This window comes from Ustilago hordei, assembly GCF_900519145.1.
Source record: "Ustilago hordei strain Uho2 genome assembly, contig: UHO2_contig_03, whole genome shotgun sequence".
Classification (NCBI taxonomy): Eukaryota; Fungi; Basidiomycota; class Ustilaginomycetes; order Ustilaginales; family Ustilaginaceae; genus Ustilago; species Ustilago hordei.
In genome coordinates this window covers 1,752,256-1,773,832 of record NW_024545288.1, presented here as the reverse complement: position 1 = coordinate 1,773,832, position 21,577 = coordinate 1,752,256, and the positions used below count along the sequence as shown (strand labels likewise).

Here is a 21,577-nt window from a genome sequence, read left to right as displayed (position 1 = left end):
TTGAGATCCAGCCGAGCGGCGCTTAATCAGGAAAGTGGGACAGAGAGAGGAATGCAGGGAAAATGCAGGAAATTCACAAAAGGAGGAAAAGCGAGGTTATTGGACCCTAGAAAGTGGGCCTGTCAGGTCCAAAAGAGAGAGAGAGAGATAGGTCAAGTTGAAGCGAGAGAAAGGCTCGTTACAAAGCGCATGAAGCAAGTCGGCCGTATCGTGACAAAGAGCCATAATAAAGGCACACAGGGCAAAGCCTGCTTCCTCAACAAGTGAAAATTCACCGTTGACAGCCGTCAGAGAGCAACGAAGATCGCCGCGCAAAGTTTCGCTTGGCTCTGAGCATCGAGAGTTTCGACGCCTCATTCTAAATACTCGCTAGCTCGCTGGAAGATGGCCGGAAAGCGAGAAGATAGCCATTCGATCGAAACGTCAACTCTGACAATAAAGTTGCTCCGAAGAAAGGAAAACCCTGAGCCTCTGTTCAGACCAGAACTGAGGTCAATATCTCTCTCTCTCCTCATTCTTGCTGCCTTTCAAATTGAACACATAGCAGTATTCTTCCACATTGTGTTGATGGTGAAAGCCACACGCGGTCAAGCCCAATAATGAAGCGGCCAAGTCGAGAGTGGCTGTGAAGCGTCGCAGTGAGCGGCCCGATCCTTGCATATACAGCAGCAGCCTGCAGTGTTGCCAAATTTGGTAGCAAAAGGGGCCAACCGTGGGAAAGACTCTCTCTCTCTCCTTGGGAAAAGAAATCGACGCCAAGTCGGAGTTGCAAAAAATTAATAATAATAAAGTCAGCAAGTCAGCGGGTTATTGCTGAAAAGTTTTAGGTCCTGATACTGGTGATTGGGGATAGTCTAAGTACAATGTCACTGCTGCTAAAAGACAGAAAGAAATATACTTGATTGACTAAGAGAATGTGGTTGGAGTCTAGCACTCTCTGCAAGATATATATACAAGTGTGCAGTGCATGCTATGAGTGGGGGTACTTCTACCTAATGATCAACCATGACAACTGGCTTGTACATGTTGCACTTGATTGTGACAACGAGAAGGACTGTGTTGTACCCAATTCTCTGTTCCCAATCAGGCCATCCCTCATTCCATCCCTTTTTGTCTGCTTATGTCAACCAATGTCATCTTGTCGGATCATCAATTTCAATACCCCCTCTTGATCTGGTGTGCACTCCCAATGTTGACAGTCCAAATAGTTGACAGAGGTATGAGAGTGTCAGTGCAGCTAGTGGTTTGGTGAGTAAGTTGGCTAGATTCTCACTGCTCTGGACTGGAGCAATTGTGAGCCATCAACTTGCAATTTCATCTTGTAAGAAGAAGTGAGCAATATCAATATGTTTCATTCTCTTGAAGTGTTGGGGGTCGCTTGCAATGGCTTGCGCTCCAGAGGAATCACTGTGCAAGATAGGCACATTACAATTATGAACAATTTCACCATTGTGTGAATGTAAGGTTGAGGTCCCAGTGCTTACATGGAGTTCAGCTGTCTTTGACATGGGCTGTTCTAGCTCCTGTAAGAACATTGAAGTCCATATTAGCTCCCTGGTGGTGCCTGCTAGCACCATGTATTCTGCCTCCACAGAACTATTTGCTACCATTGGCTGGAGTTGGGATGAACAGCTGCACACAAGTCTGTCTATCATGAATGCATACCCTGATGTTGACCTCCTGCAATCCCATGAGCTGGCCCAGTCACTGTCTGCCCACCCAGTGACTATCTGTCCACTGACTGGTCCCTTCACTAACAGACTCACTCCTATGGTTCCCTTCAAGTATCATAGGACATGCTTAGTGGCTGCAAGGTGTTCCCCTGATGGATTCACCACAAACCTGGCACACCATCCAACTGCAAAGGCTATATCTGGCCTACTACCTTGAGTGACCCATAGCAATGACCCCACAATCGACATGTAGTGATGTATCTCCTTGGTGCTTGCATTGTCCCCTTCGTGTGGCTTGAGGGTGTTGATTGTGTCAGTCACCAGTGTTGATGCTGCCCAGGCCTGGTCCATTCCAAATTTCATTATGATCCCTTCAATGTATCCACTTTGGTTTATTGAGAGGGTGTGTGCATCACAATTGTAATGAATGTTCAGACCAATGATGTGTGAGACACTTCCCTGATCTGTGATGCTGAACACAGTTGATAGCTGTTGTCACACTGATTGAACCCATGCATCACTTGATCCGATGATGAGCAGGTCATCTACATAGACTGCAAGAAGGACCATTGCATCATTGACACTGTGCATGTATACACATGGTTCAGCTTGACATCGCTTGAAGCCAAAGGCCTGAAGTTGCTCATCAAGGGCAGCATGCCACAGGTGCCCAGCTTGCTTGAGGCCATATAATGCTTTCTTCAGTCTATAACACTTCCCTTCAGTCTTGTTCATCTCGAACATCAGCGGGATTCAGACATAGACATCTTTATTGATCTTTCCATTCAGGAATGTGGTACTTACATCGAGCTGAATGATATGCAGGCCATACCAGCATGCTATAGCAAGCAGCATTCATACTGTTTGTAACCACACAACTGGACTGAACATCTGATCATAATCAAGTCCCTGACATTGAGCATACCCTTGGGCAACTAGCCAGGCTTTATATCTCATTGCTCGATGTTGAGCATCGAGCTTGAGTTTATATACCCATCAGACACTGATTAGCTTACCATCCATTGGGATGTTAGCAAGCTCAAATACATTCATTTTGTCCATACTCACCATTTCGCTGTCCATTGCTTCCTTCCACCAGTGCCAGTCATCATGTGCTTTGGCTTCATTGAGTGACAGTGGTTCCAGCAAAATACCATCAGCACTTTGCATCTGTTGCCTGCTTGCAATCAGTGCAGCACCATTCATAACAGTGGTTGTGATTGCCATTTGATCGAGATGGTGATTGCTGATCATGATCATTCCTGTGCCAGAGCATGTCACTGCCAAGGCTGTGTATCTGAGTGTGCTTATTCTGTCTGTCAGTCCCACATGATTGAGGTCCAGTATTGAGATGTCATCATACACACTTGCCATTGCATTGCTTCGAGGTGTCTCAAGCATCAGTATATCCACACATGTTGGGTCCTCTGTACTGTTCCTTGCTTGGGACAAGGTGATGTCCAGTTCAGCACATAGTTCAGCTGCGATTGCATCCAGGTCTATAACAATTTCACCTGCATTTTCTATCTCAGACATCATCTGGTCCCATTCACAGTTGTAGCTGGAGGAGTCAAGTGGACTCTGTTGTAGTTCCACACCATGTTGGTGAGAGTATGGCCTCACAGTGGATGGCGTGACATCATCAGGTTCTGGTTCCTCAGAGGCATCATCATGTGGTACCCAAGTATATGACTGGAGAAGTGGGCTGTTCCCAGCAAGTACAGGCATATGAGAAGGTGGTGTAGTGGCCCCCAGTCACTTGAGTTTGGAGAACCGGATGTCCTTGGCAACAACAATTCAGTCAAGTTCAGGAAGCCAAACCTTGTGGCCCTTGATGCTTTGTGGGGTGTCAGAGAAGCCAAGATATGTTCCTCTGAGAGTGCAGGGGCAAAGGTGTTTGCTGACAATGGGGTGATGTTGTAGCCACATCAATCGAGTGCTGCCTCTGAGTATGACATAGGCAGTACAACTGAATCATCACATGTCACATAGATCTGGTTGCTTGCCATAGAAGAGCTCAAATGGAGTGATGTGCCCTCGTGTAGTGCCCACTAGTCGATTGTGTATGAATACAGCTTGTGTCATTGCATGAGGCCACCAGTGCTTGTCCATGTCTGAGTCATATAGCAGACTTTGGGCAATCTTCTGGACCATTTGGATTGCCCACTCAGCAAAGGCATTGTCAGTGTGCTGTTGAGTAGGGGATGTGGTGATCTTCACTCCCTTCAATGAGCAAGTGTCTCAAAAGGAAGTAGACCATAACTTGCCTTGGTCTACATGAACCTCCTTGAGTCTGTGAACAGAGTTCACCTCTTCCAGCCACCATGTTGCCTCTTGGGATGCCACACCTTTGCTTGCAAGACCATGCACCCAGATCATACCAGAGAAGGCATCATGAATAATGAGTATGTATACTAACTTAGCATTACCATGTAATGGACCCATTACATCCATCAAAGCTAGTTCGAGTGGTTTTGTGGTATGATGGGGGTGTGTGATGTTGTGTGCAATGGCTTTACTTTGTACACAAACATTGCAGAGGAATCCAGATTGAGTGGTGGGGCTCGCCAGGATATTGTGAGCATGAGTCACCATGCATGTATGCAAGATTGATTCATGACTGGCATGTCCAAGTCTCCAGTGCCATAAGTTGGCTTTGCTGCATGGCTCAGGTGAGTGTGCTGTATTGTCCATTGTTGTGGCAAATGCAAGGGAGACAGAGGGTTCTGGCATGCTGTCATCCCATATGATCATGGCAGCCACAGGGTAACCATTCCCACTGGTCAGCACTCTGATCATATGGCTGTACTTGTCTTGTACAGTGACAAGCTCATCCTCAAAGGTCACCATGCCCTTAGCCCATGTGACTGACTTTGTCCCTATGAGATTTGTCACTAGATCAGGCATGAATAAGCAGTCTCGATAAGCCATTCATTCCCAGCAATGCAGCTTGGTGTTGTAGCTCAAGAGACTTACTATCCCACCCATCTTCATGGCTGAGAGTTTGCCACCGTCAGCAGTGGTGATTCCAACCAAATCCTTAATGCCCTTCCAGTCCTTTCCAAGTCATAGGGAGTTGACCATAACACATGATGCACCCAAGTCAAACACAAATGGCACAAACCAGGGCAGAAGGTCAATTGGTGCTGGCTTGACTTCTGTGAAGAATGCCAGGGCCAGTGCTGTATCCTACTCTTCTCAAGCATCTTCAAGCGGTGGCACAATGCATGTGTTGGCATGATTCTTGGGGGGGAACTTTAACTCTGTCATGTTTCCATTGGCTATGTGAAACATTGTCTGGGCAGCAGTTGGCTGCATGACTGAGTTCACCACATGCCCAGCAATTGATGAGTGTGGCTGCCCACAGAGCAATTAGTTCAGAGTCCTCAGTAGTGGAGAGTATGTGGGCAGGGGCACTCTCAGCAGTGAGCTCATAGCATTGACATAGAACATCAGCAACACTCATAGCAGTTTGGTCTTTTCCATTGAGTTGTTCATGCAATATAAACACTGAATTGAAAAGAGCATTTCTGTCTGAGGGGAGAGCATGCTTGAGTGTCCAGTACCTGTAGTTGGGTGTCCAGGGATCCTGCAGATATGCATGGAGTTCTGATACATGTGCTTCCCACTTGGCTAGGAAGTCATACACATGGCTTCTGACTTGATCCCAGCAGAGGGCATAAGTGGTGGTGAGGAGCTGATACTCTTTAGCTGCAGAATGTACTGTACACTTCTTGATTGCCCAGTTGATCGCCATGTTTGGTGAAATACTCCATGCACAGCTTGTCAGAGAAGCTGTGCATGATAATTGAGCTGATCATGGAATCTGCATCTTCAAATGTCATCACTTTTCTGTCAAGGACATTTCAGGCAAAGGGGACTACCAACAACATCACAAGCATTTGGCATTGTCATGCATGAACTGAGACTGATCTTGGATCAAGGAGTTCTTTTTCATCCCATCTCATCTTGTCATTGAGGCCTGATAGCACTTTTAGGTGATGGTTGGCAACAGTGTTGAGCTCAGGAGTGGGTCCCAGTGTAGCATCACAGCTGAGTAGTCAACAGCCTGAGTTGCTCAGGGTGAATACTGTAGTATCACCTCTGCTCGATGTAGTGAGTTCATTTTTAACAGGGTAGGAATGTTGTTCCACATCATGAATTGACCCCATTGGGCCTTCAATCTTGAAGTCGAGGATCTTGGCTGCATTCCACTCTTTGTTGCTGGTGAATTGGTTGACTCTGATTCACATCTGTTTGCCAAGTTCAATTCTGTTAGGGAACAGACCAAGATTGTGCATTCCATAATAGAGTTCACTGACACACTCAATCATGATGGAGAGAGGTGTAATGACTTGCTTGCTATCACCAGTGATGGCAAACTCTAGTAGGTTTCCCTCCTTTGGAGCATCCAGTGTGCCATAGACTTCATCAGTTATCATCTGATTGAACCTATTTTGAAGGATTTTCAGTAGCTGTGGAAGGAGGTTTTCCATTGGAGTGATGAAATCATTGTAGAGGGAGTAGTTTACTTCTGTCATCATTGAAGGTGAGTTCAAGGATGAGGTAGCACTTTGAGTTGGGCTCATAACCTGAAAAGTTTTAGGTCCTGATACTGGTGATCAGGGATAGTCTAAGTATGATGTCACTGCTGCTAAAAGACAGAAAGAAATATACTTGATTGACTAAGAGAATGTGGTTGGAGTCTAGCACTCTCTGCAAGATATATATACAAGTGTGCAGTGCATGCTATGAGTGGGGGTACTTCTACCTAATGATCAACCATGACAACTGGCTTGTACACATTGCACTTGATTGTGACAATGAGCAGGACTGTGTTGTACCTGATTCTCTGTTCCTAATCAGGCCATCCCTCATTCCATCCCTTTTTGTCTGCTTACATCAACCAATGTCATCTCGTCGGATCATCAATTTCAATAATTGCATGTTAACTTGTCGGCAATTGAGGAACAAAAGCACAAGGAGCAGCAGTCTGGCTCTTTGGACCCTCTCTTGTTCGCCTTTCTTCAGGCATCAAGATTGGCGTTCAGTGTTCGAGACAAACAGGCACATGCCTTTTGCAGCTTTTAAAGGTTCTATAAAAACATCAGTTCAGAAGCTACAACAGGCTGAAGCCAAGTGGCAACCATGCCCAACCCAAGCCTAACCCCCTCGACCATCAATCCTCTTTCAAGGTCGGCTTCTCGACTCTAATCTATTGATAACAACGGGAATCTGATGCGTGAAAGAAGCTACTTCTTGAGCGTGTAGTCCCATGCATCGTGCGCAAGACGCTCAATCTTGCCATTCACTTGCTTCTCCATCTCCTCCATGTAGTTCTGCATCTTGATCAAGTAGGCTGGATCAGCTGCACCGAGGATGCGAATAGCAAGCAATGCAGCGTTTGTACTGTTGTTGATCGCCACCGTCGCAACAGGGATACCACGAGGCATCTGAACAATGCTGTGCAGAGAGTCAACACCGTCCAATGTGCTGCCCTTGACGGGAACACCGATGACCGGCAAAGCGGTCTGTGCAGCCACCATGCCTGGCAAATGAGCCGCCCCGCCGGCGCCGGCAATGATGGCGCGCAGCCCACGTGCTGGTGCGCTGCGTGCATAGTTACGCATCCGGTCCGGCGTGCGGTGCGCACTGACAATCGTCAACTCGAAAGGAACGTCAAACTTTTTCAGCATCTCGGCAGCAGCCATCATGACGGGCAAGTCGCTATCTGAGCCCATAATGATGCCCACCAAGGGTTGAGGGTGAGAAAAGTCGGCAGCCGACTTGGTCCATGGTTTGCTGGAAGAGCAACAAGATGATGATGTCGAGCCGGAAGCGCTGAGAGCAACGACACCGGCAAGGGTGAGTTCGCAAGCAAGCTTGCCGCCCTGTTCGGCGAGTTGAGTTGCCTTTTCCAGCGCCTCGTCGACAATACGCAGACGAGATCGAACCTGAGCATCGCTTTGACCGACAATCGTGATATGACCCATCTTCCTTCCTTTGCGGCAGCCTGCTTTGCCGTATAGGTGACATGTCGTACCTGCAACCTCGAGGCTGACAACAGCAGGCACAAGTGTCTTTGCAACAGCCTCACCATCCTTGTCCGAGTCGGCCAAGCCGAGAATGTTGATCATGGCAGCCGAAGCAACCTTGAGAGCCGTACTTCCGAGCGGCAGACCGAGAATAGCTCGAACGTGGTTCTCGTATTGACTCGTCTCGGCGGCCTCGATGGTGTAGTGGCCCGAGTTGTGAGGTCGTGGTGCGATTTCGTTGATCAAAAGCTTGCCGTTGGGCATCAGGAACATCTCGACACCAAAGACACCTGCTCCACCGAATGTTGCTACTGCCTCCTCTGCGATCTTTCGTGCACGCGCCTCCACACCTGGATCCGCAGTTCGTAGTGGTGCAAAGACAGTGTGGCAGATGCTGTTTTTGTGCACTGTCTCTACAGCAGGATACGCTCTGACTTGACCTGTTGCACTGCGCACCACCATGACAGCTACTTCGCGTTCGAAGGGGGCCCACTTTTCGGCGTAAAGACCACGCTTGCCATCGCCGAGCGCTGCCACAGCAGCTTCGGCCTGGTCAGCTGACTTGACGACATAGTTACCCTTGCCATCGTAAGCTTGTGTTCTCGACTTGAGCATGAGCGGGAAGCCGAATTCCTTGCCGATCTCGGAAACGGCGGCGATCTGAGCCGAACGAGCTTGGGCGACATCGGTGACCTTGGACATGTCTTCGGGTCCAGCAGCGAGGTACTCTGCAAGAGGCAAGCCCTCGCCGGCGAGATGGACCTTTTGCAGATACTTGTCCTGAATGAGTGCGATCGTGGAAGGAAGAGGGTGCACGGCATCTACAAGCTTGTCGTCGAGCACCTTCTGAAGCTGGGTAGCATCGACATGCTCGATCTCGATCGTGAGCACATCGACCTGCGAAGCGAGTTGGCGGATCTTTTCCGGGTCAGCAAAGCTGCCATCAATGTGCTGCGACTTGCCGTCGGAACCGGGAGCGTAGTTGATCTGCTTGGCTGGGGCCGTATCTCCAACGTCAAGCAACCTGACCTGAACGTTGAGTCGAGCCGCTGCCTCAACAAACATGCGACCGAGCTGGCCAGCGCCAAGTACTCCGACCACTCGTTGTTCCATCTGGATCTTTCTATCTTGCCTGCTGTTGGCGAAGGAGAGTCGGGTAGGTGCGTAATCGGGATGGTTGCGGGCTGAGAAGATGTCACAACCTCAGACTCGAGAACAAGTGACTCTGATTGGATCCGCAGAGATGATCTTCTTCCTCCGAGATCCTAACTTTTCTATCAGCAACAAATTTTAGACTTGCAGTTGTGGAGCCGTGCACGTTGAAAGCCAAACCAAGAAAAAAGAACAAAATAAAAAAGGTTGAAAAAAAAGGTGGAAAAAAGGGTGGAAAAAGTTGAAGTCCTTCGTCGGTGCGTTGAAGTCATTTGTCAGTGCGTTGGAGTCAGTCGTCAGTGCGTTGGAGTCAGTCGTCAGTGGTTGATGATGATGGTAGGAGAGAGAGAGAGCGAGAGAGCTAGGAGTCTATATATACAAAAGAAGAGCGGCGGAGAGCCGCATTGACTGCGGAGCATAACAAAGCATTTGCCTTGAGTAGGTTGTGACACATGTGGTCCGTGCTAAGATGTTCAGGCCTTTTACTCGGCCGTAAGCACTACCTTCACTGTCTCCACGCTTTGTGTGGCTTTATCTACTTCAACTCCCCCCCTCAACAGCATATGTACCCTGTTCATTATGCTGTTGCTTCAAGGTGTGACCTCCGTTCTTCAACACTGTTGCATAGCTCGGGGACCCCGTTCTGTACACTGCTGCCGGTATTTGCAGGTGTAGCCCAGTTCTTGCTTGCTGCATTGCCTGCCTCCCAATGGGCTTCGTGAGTATGTCTGCCAAGTTTCTTGTGGTGTCTACGTACTTGATCTGCACCCTTCCCTCTTGTACGTTGTTACGGACGAAGTGATACTTGGTGTCGATGTGCTTAAGCTTCCAGTGCTGTGCTGGGTCCTTACTAACCTGTATGCAACCAGTGTTGTCCGAGTAGACCGTCGGTGTGCCTGTGGCAATGCCAATTGAGCATAGCAGTTGCTTGAGGAAGAGCACCTCACATGTTGCTTCCGTGGCTGCAATGAATTCTGCCTCGACAGCGGACAATGACATGCATTTTTGTGTCGCTGACTTCCAGGCTACTGGGTTCCCGTACACTAACGCCACTGACCCCGATGTGCTTCTTCTCTGTATGGTGGCATCGCTTGCCCAGTTTGCATCGCTGTGTGCAACCAGTGGCTCTTGCGACTCACTTGCCCTATAAACCAATCCAACCTGCCTTGTGCTTTCGAGGTAACGTAAGACCCTTTGTGCTGCCTGATAATGCTCCTGCGATGGTTCACGCATGTGCCTAGCGAGAACACCCACGGTGAGACTAAGGTCGGGCCGGGTGCTGTTGGCAACCCAGAGCAGCTTGCCAACAATCACCGGATACTCCTTCTGTTGTGCTGCGCTTGCGACAAGGGTTCCCTCCGGTATGCTCTGCATTGGAACCATGGTTGGCTTCGTACGTTTGTCCAGGTGCTTTGCCAGCACTTGGTCGATGTACCCTGACTGACCAATCGTCATGGTGCGCATCGCACGGTCTCGACTGATTTTGATGCCCAAGAAGTGAGAGACCTCACCACTATCTTCCATCTTCCATCTCTGACCAATCTGCTTCTTAACCTTTAGGACCGTTTCCAGCCGTGGTGCTATGACTAATGTATCATCGACGTAGATGACCACAATGGCCATATCTTCACCCTGTCCCTTGGTGTAGATGCAGGGAGTGCACTCTACCTGGAAGAATCCCATGCATCGCAAAGACCTGTCGAACTCCTGATTCCATTCTCGCCCAGACTGCTTTAGGCCATATAGGCCCTTGACTACCTTGTACACCTTGCCGGGTGCTACTCCTGATCCTTCTGGCAGCTTCATGTAGATTGCTTCCTTTAACGTGGAGTTCAAGTAAGCCATAGTGATGTCCAGAGCATGTACCTCCCAGTTGTTCTGCACCGCTAGTGCTAAGATGGCTCTGATCGCTCCGAGGGGTGCTACTGGAGAGAAGGTTTCTTGGTAGTCGATCCCCTCTCTCTGTGTGAAGCCCCTTGCAACCAGTCACGCTTTGTGCTTAACAGGTACACCGTCAGCATCAAGCTTCAGCTGAAGCACAACCTTAGAGTCCACAAGTGGTACTCCTGGTGGTTGGTGCACCACCTCCCAAGTCCCCATTGCCTCAAGTCCTTCTAGCTCCTTTCGTATTGCCTCCTTCCAGAGCTGGGTGTCCTCACCATTCATTGCTTCCCCAAGCGTTGGGTCCAGGTTCAGTATTGCTGTGTTGGCGGCACCCACTGTGCTGTCTACGGCTGGTAGGAGATCCTCCACTGCAGTCTCTGATCTGGTCTCCTCCTCTACTATGGCTGGCGTGACACCCTCCTCCTCGACCTCCACGGTCACCATGGGCCTGACTGCCTCTTGTTGGCGATCACTCCATCCTTTGTCCTCATGGAATGTTGCTGAGTTGCTCCATTGAATTGACGCAGGCTGGTCCGGGTTGCAAAACTTCCATGCTTTGTGTTCGTCGTCATACCCAATCATGATGGCTGGCTTTGCTCTAGCTCCATGCTTGCCTTGCTGGTCCTTCTGTTGAACATGAACCCATGCCAAGCATCCGAAGACTCACAGTTGCTGGGCCAGCTTGTGCGCGGTGGTTCCATAAAAGGCCTCGTGGGGAATGGTTTTGGTGGCTGACGGGGTAAGGTTCATCACGTGTGCTGCTGCTGTGATTGCGTACGGCCACAACTCTCTGGGGCAAGCTCGACCAATCAGCATCGAGCGCATCTTTTCTTGGACCGATCTGATTGCTCTCTCCGCCCGTCCATTTTGGACGCTGATCCCCGGGACACTCTTTTGCCACTTAAAACCCTCTTGAGTTTGCCAGTCTTCGGCTGCTATGCTGCACCATTCTCCTCCATTGTCACTGCGGAGTGTTTTGAGTTTCCTGTCCGTTGCCCGTTCCATCCTGGCTATCCACCTTCTCAGCGCCGTGAGTGCGGCACTCTTTGTGCAGAGTGGTTCCACGTAGATCAGAGAGGAGAAGTTGTCCACAGCAACTAGTGCGTAGTGGTAGTTGGCATGTCCTTTGAAATCTGTCATCAGGTCTACATGTACCAGCTCTAATGGTGCCTCCATTCTTTCCGACTCTGATTGGCTCATCCGTGCTCGAGTCTGTTTTCCTTGACTGCACGCGTTGCAGTGCTTCGACTCATGTTCCATTTCCTCGTCGGTACCTAGGTAATGGGCCCGGATTTGTCTCGTTTTGTCTCGTCCTGGGTGTCCGAACCTCTCATGCCATAGGTAGCTGTCTTGATGCTTCATGTCCTTATTGCCCTCTGGGGCATTATCTAGTTTTCCTGTGTTCTGGTTGTCCTCTGGGACGCCATCTCGTGTTTCCTCCAGTTCCAAAACCAGTGCTTGTCCTCGCACTTTGAAGTGGCCCTGTCTTCTGTCCCTTTTGAATTGTACTTGGGTACCATCGTTCTGCTTTATGGTAGTTCCAAACTCATCAAAGATTACTCGTGCACCATTCTTGATCAAGCCTTGTACGGACAATAAGTTAGCATTCAGTTTCGGTACATAAAGCACATCCAATAGTTGGATGGTGGCCTCACCGACCCGAAGGGAGGCATCTCCTATAGCCTTCACCTGAAGCTTTTCGTCCCCTGCCGTACTGATTTGGCCGACCTTGTTCGTTGAGGTGAGCAGCATTCTCTCATCATTTACCATATGATGGGTTGCACCTGAATCGATGATCCAGGTGTCGCATGCTGATCACTCGCCCCTGTCGACTGCTAGAAAGGTGCACCCGAGTTCCTAGTGGTTCACTTCTTGTGCCAGATTGGGGGTGGGTCCGTCTCTACTAGGTGCGGGGTTATTGTTGGTGTTCGTGCAGTTTCGAGCAATGTGATTAGGTCCTCCACAAGCATAGCACTTTGGAGGGGCCGAGGGGTTGCGAGGATCGCGCCTGCCTCTGGGTCCTTGCTCCGCCTGGTCCGTGCTTGTGGCAACCCTTGCTGCTCCTCTAATACGGCCGGTGACCTCACCATCCTGCTGTTTCTTGGCGAGTGCGTGGTAGGCTTCGTCATATTTACAGTCTGGTCTGGCCGTTTTCAGTGCGTCGACGGTGTTGGCATAGAACCAATCTTGGGCCGTGCAGCGATAGAGAGTTGATTTCTTGAGGTCCTCGTCGAAACGCTTTCCCAGGCATGCTGCATCGTTCCAGATCGAATCGAGTTCCTTGCCTAGCCTGACAACGTCTCGATTGTGCAAGCGCACTGTGTGAATACGATCCTGCAGTCCTGCTCGCTTTACAGCGTCGTTCAACGTTAGTGCCTTCTTGAGCTTGGCATAGAGTGTGCTACCGAGTTGGACTTCTTCATCCACTCCCCTGACGGTGTAGGTGTCGATACGGCTGTCTGGACTGTTGTCACAGCAGGCGTGGATGAGGCCCACGAGGGCTTTATCCAAGTCTTCGTCGTATTCCTCGTTTCCAGGCGCTACCGTGCCATACAGTATCTCCTTTGCATTATGTACTCTTTGGAGGCAGTCGATGAAGGTAGGTTCCCAAGTGTGCCAGTTGCTGTCGCTGAGCTTCTTGATGTGCGCAATGGCGCTCGACACCTCCTTGGGGATCTTCTCGGTTTCCCTGCGCGGGGTCTGGTTGCTAATGCTGATGAGACCCATAGCTCGTACGATTGCTTCCTCGGCCGTTAGTGCTGGGTTCGCCAGCTGGAGGATCCTGACTACCTGCGTGAGCCATCCTTCCTCCTGTCCGTTGCTTGGGGTCGTTTGATCATCATCGCCCCTTCCCGTCTGTCCAGCTCTTGTCGATGGCGGCATTGCGTTGAGTGTCAGACTCTTAATCAGTTGAAGTCCTTCGTCGGTGCGTTGAAGTCATTCGTCAGTGCATTGGAGTCAGTCGTCAGTGGTTGATGATGATGGTAGGAGAGAGAGAGAGCGAGAGAGCTAGGAGTCTATATATACAAAAGAAGAGCGGCGGAGAGCCGCATTGACTGCGGAGCATAACAAAGCATTTGCCTTGAGTAGGTTGTGACACATGTGGTCCGTGCTAAGATGTTCAGGCCTTTTACTCGGCCGTAAGCACTACCTTCACTGTCTCCACGCTTTGTGCGGCTTTATCTACTTCAACTGAAAAAAGGGGAAAAAAGGGAGGAAAAAGGGGAGAAAAAGGGAGAAGAAGATCCATTTCGCAGAGTCTTGATTCGGGAGACGGTCAAGGCAGAGTCATGTGGCCTTTGCCGTTGCCGTCTTGTTAGGTCGCGAGAATTTTTTGGGCTAAAATGTTTCCTTCATCTTTCGTCATCTAGCCTGCGATAGACTCCAGAGAGAGAATGCGCATAGCACCTGACTCTGCTTCTAGGAGAGACGGCTCGCTGTGCATACTGTAGAAGCAGCGGTCTGCAGCCATGCCACACAGTCGTGCTTCATGCCATTTTCTTGAATCTCCTCTTCGACGTCCTTGGCGCTACAGTAGTCACATTAGTAAGAAGGAGCGCTTCGAAGCTACGACTCAAGACGGAGGTGGTATGACGGTGATGGACAGGCCGGTCTGGAAAACCTCTTTGGATTCTGTCTTGTGGCTGTTTTGCCGTTGTCTTCTTCCGAAACTCAATCTACTGAATGTGGCTTGTTCCTTTCAGATGACAACGAGGGAAATGAAGACAGTAAGTTGCCGAAGGCTGAGAAGACAAAAGCAACACTCAGGCGCACAGAATTGCTACGGGAAGTGGCGGATGGCTGCGTCACCATCCATGCTTATTGTTCGGCTATGGTTGCTGCTCTGTGTCAGATGGAGTTTGGTAATCACGTGACAAGAAGTCGTGTGATGTGATCCGTAGTCAGAGATTCTGCCAAGTGATCGCGCAGCTACAGAATGCTCTCTCTCCAATCACCACCATTCTCGCAGTTGCTCGCTTAGCAGAATCTTGCCGTTTCTTCAAGTCTTTTTCCCACCCTGTATTCCCTTGTCTTTACGCTCATCCCGCAATCTTAATCTTTCTTAATGCTCTCGTATTGTCTATGCTATGGTATGAATTGATGGTTCGCATTGGCCGGTCATGCAACACTTTTTAGCTTTGGACGGCATACGGCAGCCACAATAAGACGACACAGCAACGTGGCTTCATCTGAGAGAGAGAGAGAGAGAGAGAGAGAGAGAGGAAGACTGGCAGCCATGTGTCTCTTCTCTCGTTCCCTGGTATAACTTTCAGCATCGCAATCAAGAAATCGACGCCTTCGGCTGCAATGAACAATGGCAACAAGGGCCAGAGCGCAACAACAGACACTCTCCTGAACTGCCGAAGAGATAAACGCGAGTCTCGACCAACAGCCTTGGAAAAAAAACAAAAAAAAACAAAAATGAAAAAAACAAAAAACAAAAAAAAACAAAAAAAAAACAAAAAAAAACAAAAAAAATAAAAATGGCAAGTCTGGAGCCCTTCTCTTTAGCAGCCGCGTTTTGAATTTTCATCTTCCGCCGTTTTGAGAGTCTTTTCGTGAGCGAGCTTTCCAGGCTTGGCTCATTTCTCCTCTGCTGCGAGACCCAGGCAAGTTGGTTTCTTTTTCATGCACCGGCTGCAAGCACTGGGCCCTGCATTTGGTTGCAGCTTGCGCGAGCCAGACAAAAAGAGGAGGCATCCCACCGACCTGCCTGAGCTTTGGCCTCCTTGAAAAGAGTTTGGGCCGGCCTGAGAGGTGAGAAGTTGCTTCCTTCGACTTTCACTGGGAATGACGAACGCTGTCTCAGCTCTTGCTGCATGTCTTGAGAGGAACAACAGCAAGAAAGAATGAAAAAAAAAGCAGGGCTCTTCTCCACACTCGGCACTATCCACAAAGCCAAAGCTTGTCTGCACCGCCGCCAAGATGTCGTAGTATACCTCGGCAACTTTTTTTTTTTTTTTTTTTTTTTTTTTTTTTTTTGGGTGTCTGTCGCCTTCGCTTCGCTACAGTAACTTAGTCGTCGAAACAGCATACAGTCCGAGCCCTTTTCTTTGACCGCAAGGTCCTGTGACATGTTTCTGTGTTCTGAATGTGTGTGTGTGTGCGCTTGTGGGTTTGAAAGCCCCGTCTTCGTTGGTCAAACCTCGTCAACTCTTCCATCCTCCACCACCTTCGCCATTTCGACATCATCGCCTCCTTCCCCTCGCCCGCTTACTAGGACTTCTAGCAGACCATTCGTAGTGACCAGCGGACCATACACCAGAGCCTAGCACTTCTCCAAGACCATAGGGAAAAGATAGGAACCCGATCATCGCTCATTTGATATCCCCCAGCATACACGCAGAGGATCCTCGCGGTACAAGAGCACCTAGATAGTAACTGTCACATATTCAGCTTCTCCAACCCTCGACGCTTCGGCGACGCTAGCTGGGTAGCCGCTCGCTGCCTGTTCATTTCAACCGCCTGACAGCTCACTCGTCGCAATGGCGGCACGATCACAGTCAAGACCCATCTCAATCCCCACATCGTCGCATCCAACTTCTTCTTCTCCGAGATCTCACTTTCGTTGCCGCTCCGATGCAGGCTCTCATCTCTCGCCGAGCAATCAGTTTCCTACCAACAGCACCACTTTCCCCTTCTCTGCTGCCAAAGACCCCTCGGCAGCGTTTCAGCTTAACCAAAGACTAGCGAGCTTCACAGCACAAGATGTCCTCTCTTGCAGCTCCAGCGCCCCTTCAAGCCTAGTTGTTTTCCCCGAGAATGTCAGCATCGAGTCAGCTGGCCAACGTCTTGCTGAGTCAGATGACGCCGACACATGGATCATCCTGAAGCGCAACAATGCTGACACTGAAACAGCTACGGCCACCACATCAAAGCTCAGCAAGTCAGACTGTGTTGGTTTGCTCGGGCTCCAAGACCTCGCTGCATTCTTTGCTGCTGTCTTCGCTCCACAAGCATCAAAGAGCACTCCCGTTTCACAGCTCACTGATGCCCCTCACGATCTTGCCTCGCCTCCTACGTCTCCTCATACCGGCCCATCTCTGTATGGCTCGTTCAAGCAAGCCTCTACCAAACAATCCGAAACCCGAGTTGAAGATATTCGCGCTCTACTCGATGCAAAGACGCCCGTCACTGCGACACTGATCTCCAATCTCTCGGGCAAGAACACTCTGCGACATGCATCGCTACATACCCCTCTTCAGAACATCCTTTTCGACTTGAGCCAGGACCACATTAGCTGCCTTGTCGTTTCCGATCTCAGCAATGATCAAGACGGCGCAGTCTGTGGCATTCTCACTGCTGCTGATGTCGTCGCCTTCCTTGTCGCTGAGGCTGAGAGCGACTCAACACTGGTCACAGCTCTTTCGCACCCTCTCAATGTCCTTTCAGGTACTGATCTGCAACAGCCCGCTGCCCTCATCTCTGGAGACAGGAGCACAGTTGACGCTCTGGTTCGCATGCAGTCTGAACAACTTTCCCTCCTCGCTGTTATGGATCCCGTTGGAGGTCTCATCTCGCCAATCTCTTCTCGTGAGATCTCACAAGAGATTCTAAGGTCGTCTTCACGCAAAATCCTCACCACACCTCTGGCATCACTGGTCAAGAACCTCAGATCGAGGCGTCCTCAAGGCACTGATGGTAAGGATGCGCACCCTGCCATCTACATCAGCAACGCCTCCACAGTGGGCAGAGCTGCTGCGCTATTGCTTGCAACCGAAGCTGGAGGCCTCTTTGTGGCAGACGAGCCTCGCGTGATGATGACGCCGCCTCTGTCTGGCGTTTCTGCATCTCCAAGCAAAGAGCTTCCCTCCTTGTCGCTCGATGCAGACATGATGCCGCTCAGCAGGTCGGTGAGCTTCACACCAGCACCAGCTCAGAAGCATCGTCGAGCTTCCACACAATTCTGGACGGCGCCTCGATCTTCCTTCAGCGCTGCCTCGAATGAAGCTGGACGACCTGCTCTGCCCAACTTTGCGCTCGGTGGTAGCACTGACGCACCCAGAGAGCGCAAAGCGAGCAGCAAACCCGAGCCAACTCTCTCCTCTTCTGTCAGCTCTCTGCCCGGCAGCAAGAATGCTGCTGCTGCTACCATGTCTGCTCATTTGCGAACACCCTCTGGAGCCCGAACCCATCGTCCGCGATCCCTTTCACTTGCCCACTTCTCCATGGAGGAGTCTGCTGGCATGTCTAGGCAGCTGGGAGCGCAGGCCGCTTTCCGAAGCCAAGGCGCTTGGACTCCTGGCTCGAGTGCTTCGTCAGCAGGTTCGCCTTCGTCTCCCTTTGCCAACATGCTCGTCTCTGGCTTCTTTGGTGAGGTCATGCAGAACGGCATGCCTAGACATGTGGTGACGATGAAGACTGTCTTGCGTTCCCTGCTGGCCGCTACAGCAGCTGCGAACGAGGGAGCGATTGAGGCTTGACTTCCTCATCCCTTCGCTGATATAAATACACTTTGCTCTCATTCCCTCTCGTCCATGTCTGTTCCTCTTCCATACTTCTGTATGACCTTGTCACCGTCGCATGTGTCGCTTTCCCAGTCTGCTATCTTGTCTCTTCCTCCAGGTCTCGCACGCAACTCTGTTTCTTGTCTCGTCGTCCAGGTCTCGCACGCAACTCTGTTTCTTGTTCTGTCATCTGTCCTGTTTTCTAACATTGCTCTTTTGTGTAGGTACTATTCGCTTTTTGCTTGTCGATGTCTTCTTCTTCTAATGCACTGGATACAAAGACCGAGTCAGTATTGTTTGATCAGAGTGACGTTTCAAATGTAGTCCTGATCTTGACCGGATGACTCTTTGCACAACTAAAATAAGTAAGATGATAAGAGCGGTCTTGCAAGCACTAAAGGCTGACGAGGGTTTTATGGCTGTGGCTGTGGCTGTGTATGTGTGTGTGTATATATGTGTGTGTATATGTGTGTGTGTATATGTGTGTGTGTATATGTGTGTTGCTCTCGAGTGTTGGTCTGCTCCTCTGCCGATTTTGAGTTGAGTCGCTCGAGCTGAACAAGCCGCGACGCGTCTCGCTTTGCTTGAACAACACTTTGTTTGCAAGCAACAAACACACTGTTCAAGTGCCTTGGAAGTTTGCACGCGCGCGCCGAGGAAAGGGAAAAAAACACAGAGAACAACAGATCTCAAGTTCAAGCAAAGCTTCATCGTCAACCATGATCACCCTCTAAGCTCTTCGTCAATTCATCTCGCAAATACCATTCTGGATCGGATAGCCTCCGCTACACACGAGGATCGAAGGAACCCTAACTTTGCTTTATCGCACCTTGGACACATCACGTCGCCTGACGACTCCTTTCTTCCGCCCTGCCGTTACAATAGCCAACTACATACGCTCTCGCCGTTGAGCGCTCATCCACTCCCACCATGTCCCTCCATCCACGCCAGTCGCTGCATGCCGCAGCTATGGGCCATAATGCCGCCCTGCCCAACCAACAACACTCGGTTACCGAGCAGATCATGCAGCTCGACCAGGCCATCACACTCACACTACAAGAGATCGATCAGAATTTTGCTACTGCCCACCAGATCGTCACATCACGCATCCTTCCAGCCGTCAAGGAGTACGGCGTCGCGAGTGCGCGTGTCTGGCAAGGCGCTAAATTCTGGAAGACGTTCTACGAGGTCTCGGCTAACGTTTCGCTCACAGCACATGTTCAGACCGAATCCGAATTCGATGCCAACTCGCAACAGGACGATGCTACTCAGACCGGCAACGACTCGCGTGAGAACGCCACCTTCACCAGCGACCATCTTGGACGTAGCCCGCCCTCAGAGGCAGGCTCTGTCATCTATACCGATATGGACGCTTCGATCGCTTCCAACAGTATGGATGCCGATGGGCTTGACGCAGCAAACGAGAGTGTCGAGCAGGCACCAGCGGATCGTGCGCGTGCTGCATCACCGCCCCGCTTCAGCAACGCATCCATGGCAGCAGCTGCACGAAGGGAAGCGGCGCGAGGCAAGCAACAAAAGCCAGGAAATCGCGAGGATCAAGGAAACATCTTTGACCCATCCGAATCACCGTTCGAGCGATTGCGTCGCGACATTACTTCGCATCTTGGACGAGGTATGGTTGATCCAAGCATGGATCAGAGCTCCTTCTTGGCATCCTCGAAAGCGGGAGCAAAGGGCGCGTTTGGCAACCTAGAGACGGAGCGAGACCGTGCAGCTTTGGCTCAGGGCATCGAGAAGTTTGGATCTACGCATGCCGCACGAGGCGGACGTCAGGGAGACCCAGACAGTTCCAACATCTCATCACTCCATGAGATTCCCCAATTCAAAGCTTCGTCGAAGGCATCAGCTGGTCGCATGAAGACATCGTCTACACCCAAGAAGGATGCTCTACTCAACAAAGTGCTCGACTCGGAGCACAAGCGCAACAAGGGTCGTCTGAGCTACACCAAGATTCAGGCCACACCACGAAGCTCACAGTCCAAGTCGAATCCTTTCGCTCCACCCAACGTGCGCATGTGGGATGGTATTGTCGATCTGCGCAAGACTCCGCTCACCTCCAAGATCAAGGGTGCCAAATCCAGCAAGGCTGCGTCCGTAAGTAAGCAGGCGTCATCAAAGGCGGAGGACGACGAAAATTGCGACTCGGACTCGTCAGACAAGGAGGACTCGCTTGGATGGCCGGCTGGCATGTCGCCACCCGTGACGATGCAGTTCTCGGTGCCTCAGAGTCGATATGCGCAAACACCTGCAAAGGAGGCGGCCAAGATGATGGTCGATGACCTACTTCGAAGTGTTGGCGCATCTAGCCCAGCATCAAGAGTGTGGCCCAAGAGCTCGTCCAAGTCGAGGGCTGGCGAAGCACAAGCGGCACATGGAGCAAGCTCTCGCAAGCAACCTGTAGCCACACCGCTGCGAATGGACCGCAAGGAACTCAAGCAGCGCGAGAAGCAAAGCGGTGGCGGAGGACGGCGACGAGACTCGATCCCGACACCACCAACGCTCACAAAACGTGGTCCCAGTCTCGCAAGGGAAGCTACACCGAGCGCAAGCCAGCCTGGAGGCTCGTCTGCTAACGCCAGCTCGGCTGCGCTATTGATGGACGCTGACGAAGGACTCGAGCTCAACGAAGCAGATGCCATCTCAGCTGCTGACGTCCACCAACGCTTTGGCGGGTTGAATCTCAAGGCGGTCGCCCCACTTCCGCTAGATGATGATGACGACGATGATGATGATGATGACGACGATGACGATGACGAGTCGTCAGAGAGCGAATCGGATGACGGTGGAGACAGCATTGCTGGTTCGATGCTCTCCTCAGCAGCCAAGTACTCGGTCTCGAGCAACAGTCGATCGGGGAACAACAGCCAACCGGACAACTCGGGCTGGACGAGCTCGACCATCTCGTCGTTCAATCAACCCAAGCAGGCTGGTCGCAGCATCGAAGACGACACGCTGTTTGGTGTACGAGCTCCTGCCGAGCCTCGTACGGCTGCAGCTGGAAGGGGCACTCGTGGCACCTCTTCGAGCAGCGCTGTTCCTGCTCGATCAACAGCTGCTGCCACTGGTGACGCAAGGGGCGATGACTCGTTCAAGGTGTGGGGCCACGTCGATGAGATGGGCACCGTTCATGGCGGAAGACCTCTAGTTGATCGTGATGACACCTACAGCGCCCCTAGCCCGACGCCTCTGAACATGAACCTTGGGCCCGCTCGCAGATGAACCAAGCAGCACATCAGAGCTCTTTTTACGTGGCATGTAATCTGTAGGACTCATATCTATTGTACTCTACGACTTGATCATTAAAACCATGTTCAGAACACTTGCGGATGCTGTGAGGCTGGAGAGCCTTCCATGCTATGAAAGG

At 50.8% G+C, this 21,577-nt stretch overlaps 3 protein-coding genes across 3 annotated transcripts; 2 read left to right on the top strand and 1 right to left on the bottom strand.

The window, feature by feature from the left end:
• Positions 1 to 6,925: 6,925 nt before the first annotated feature.
• On the bottom strand, positions 6,926 to 8,821 carry UHO2_02121 (putative phosphoribosyl-5-aminoimidazole carboxylase; the record flags this gene model as incomplete). The annotated part of the gene is made up of 1 exon (XM_041559558.1): positions 6,926 to 8,821. One exon carries the CDS (start codon positions 8,819 to 8,821, stop codon positions 6,926 to 6,928), a length of 1,896 nt encoding a protein of 631 aa, XP_041415492.1.
• Positions 8,822 to 16,230: 7,409 nt separating this feature from the next.
• UHO2_02120 (uncharacterized protein) lies at positions 16,231 to 18,168 on the top strand (the record flags this gene model as incomplete). The annotated part of the gene is made up of 1 exon (XM_041559557.1): positions 16,231 to 18,168. The coding sequence occupies one exon, from the start codon at positions 16,231 to 16,233 to the stop codon at positions 18,166 to 18,168; it is 1,938 nt and encodes a 645-aa protein (XP_041415491.1).
• Positions 18,169 to 19,122: 954 nt separating this feature from the next.
• On the top strand, positions 19,123 to 21,432 carry UHO2_02119 (uncharacterized protein; the record flags this gene model as incomplete). Its single annotated transcript, XM_041559556.1, has 1 exon — positions 19,123 to 21,432. The coding sequence occupies one exon, from the start codon at positions 19,123 to 19,125 to the stop codon at positions 21,430 to 21,432; it is 2,310 nt and encodes a 769-aa protein (XP_041415490.1).
• Positions 21,433 to 21,577: the final 145 nt, after the last annotated feature.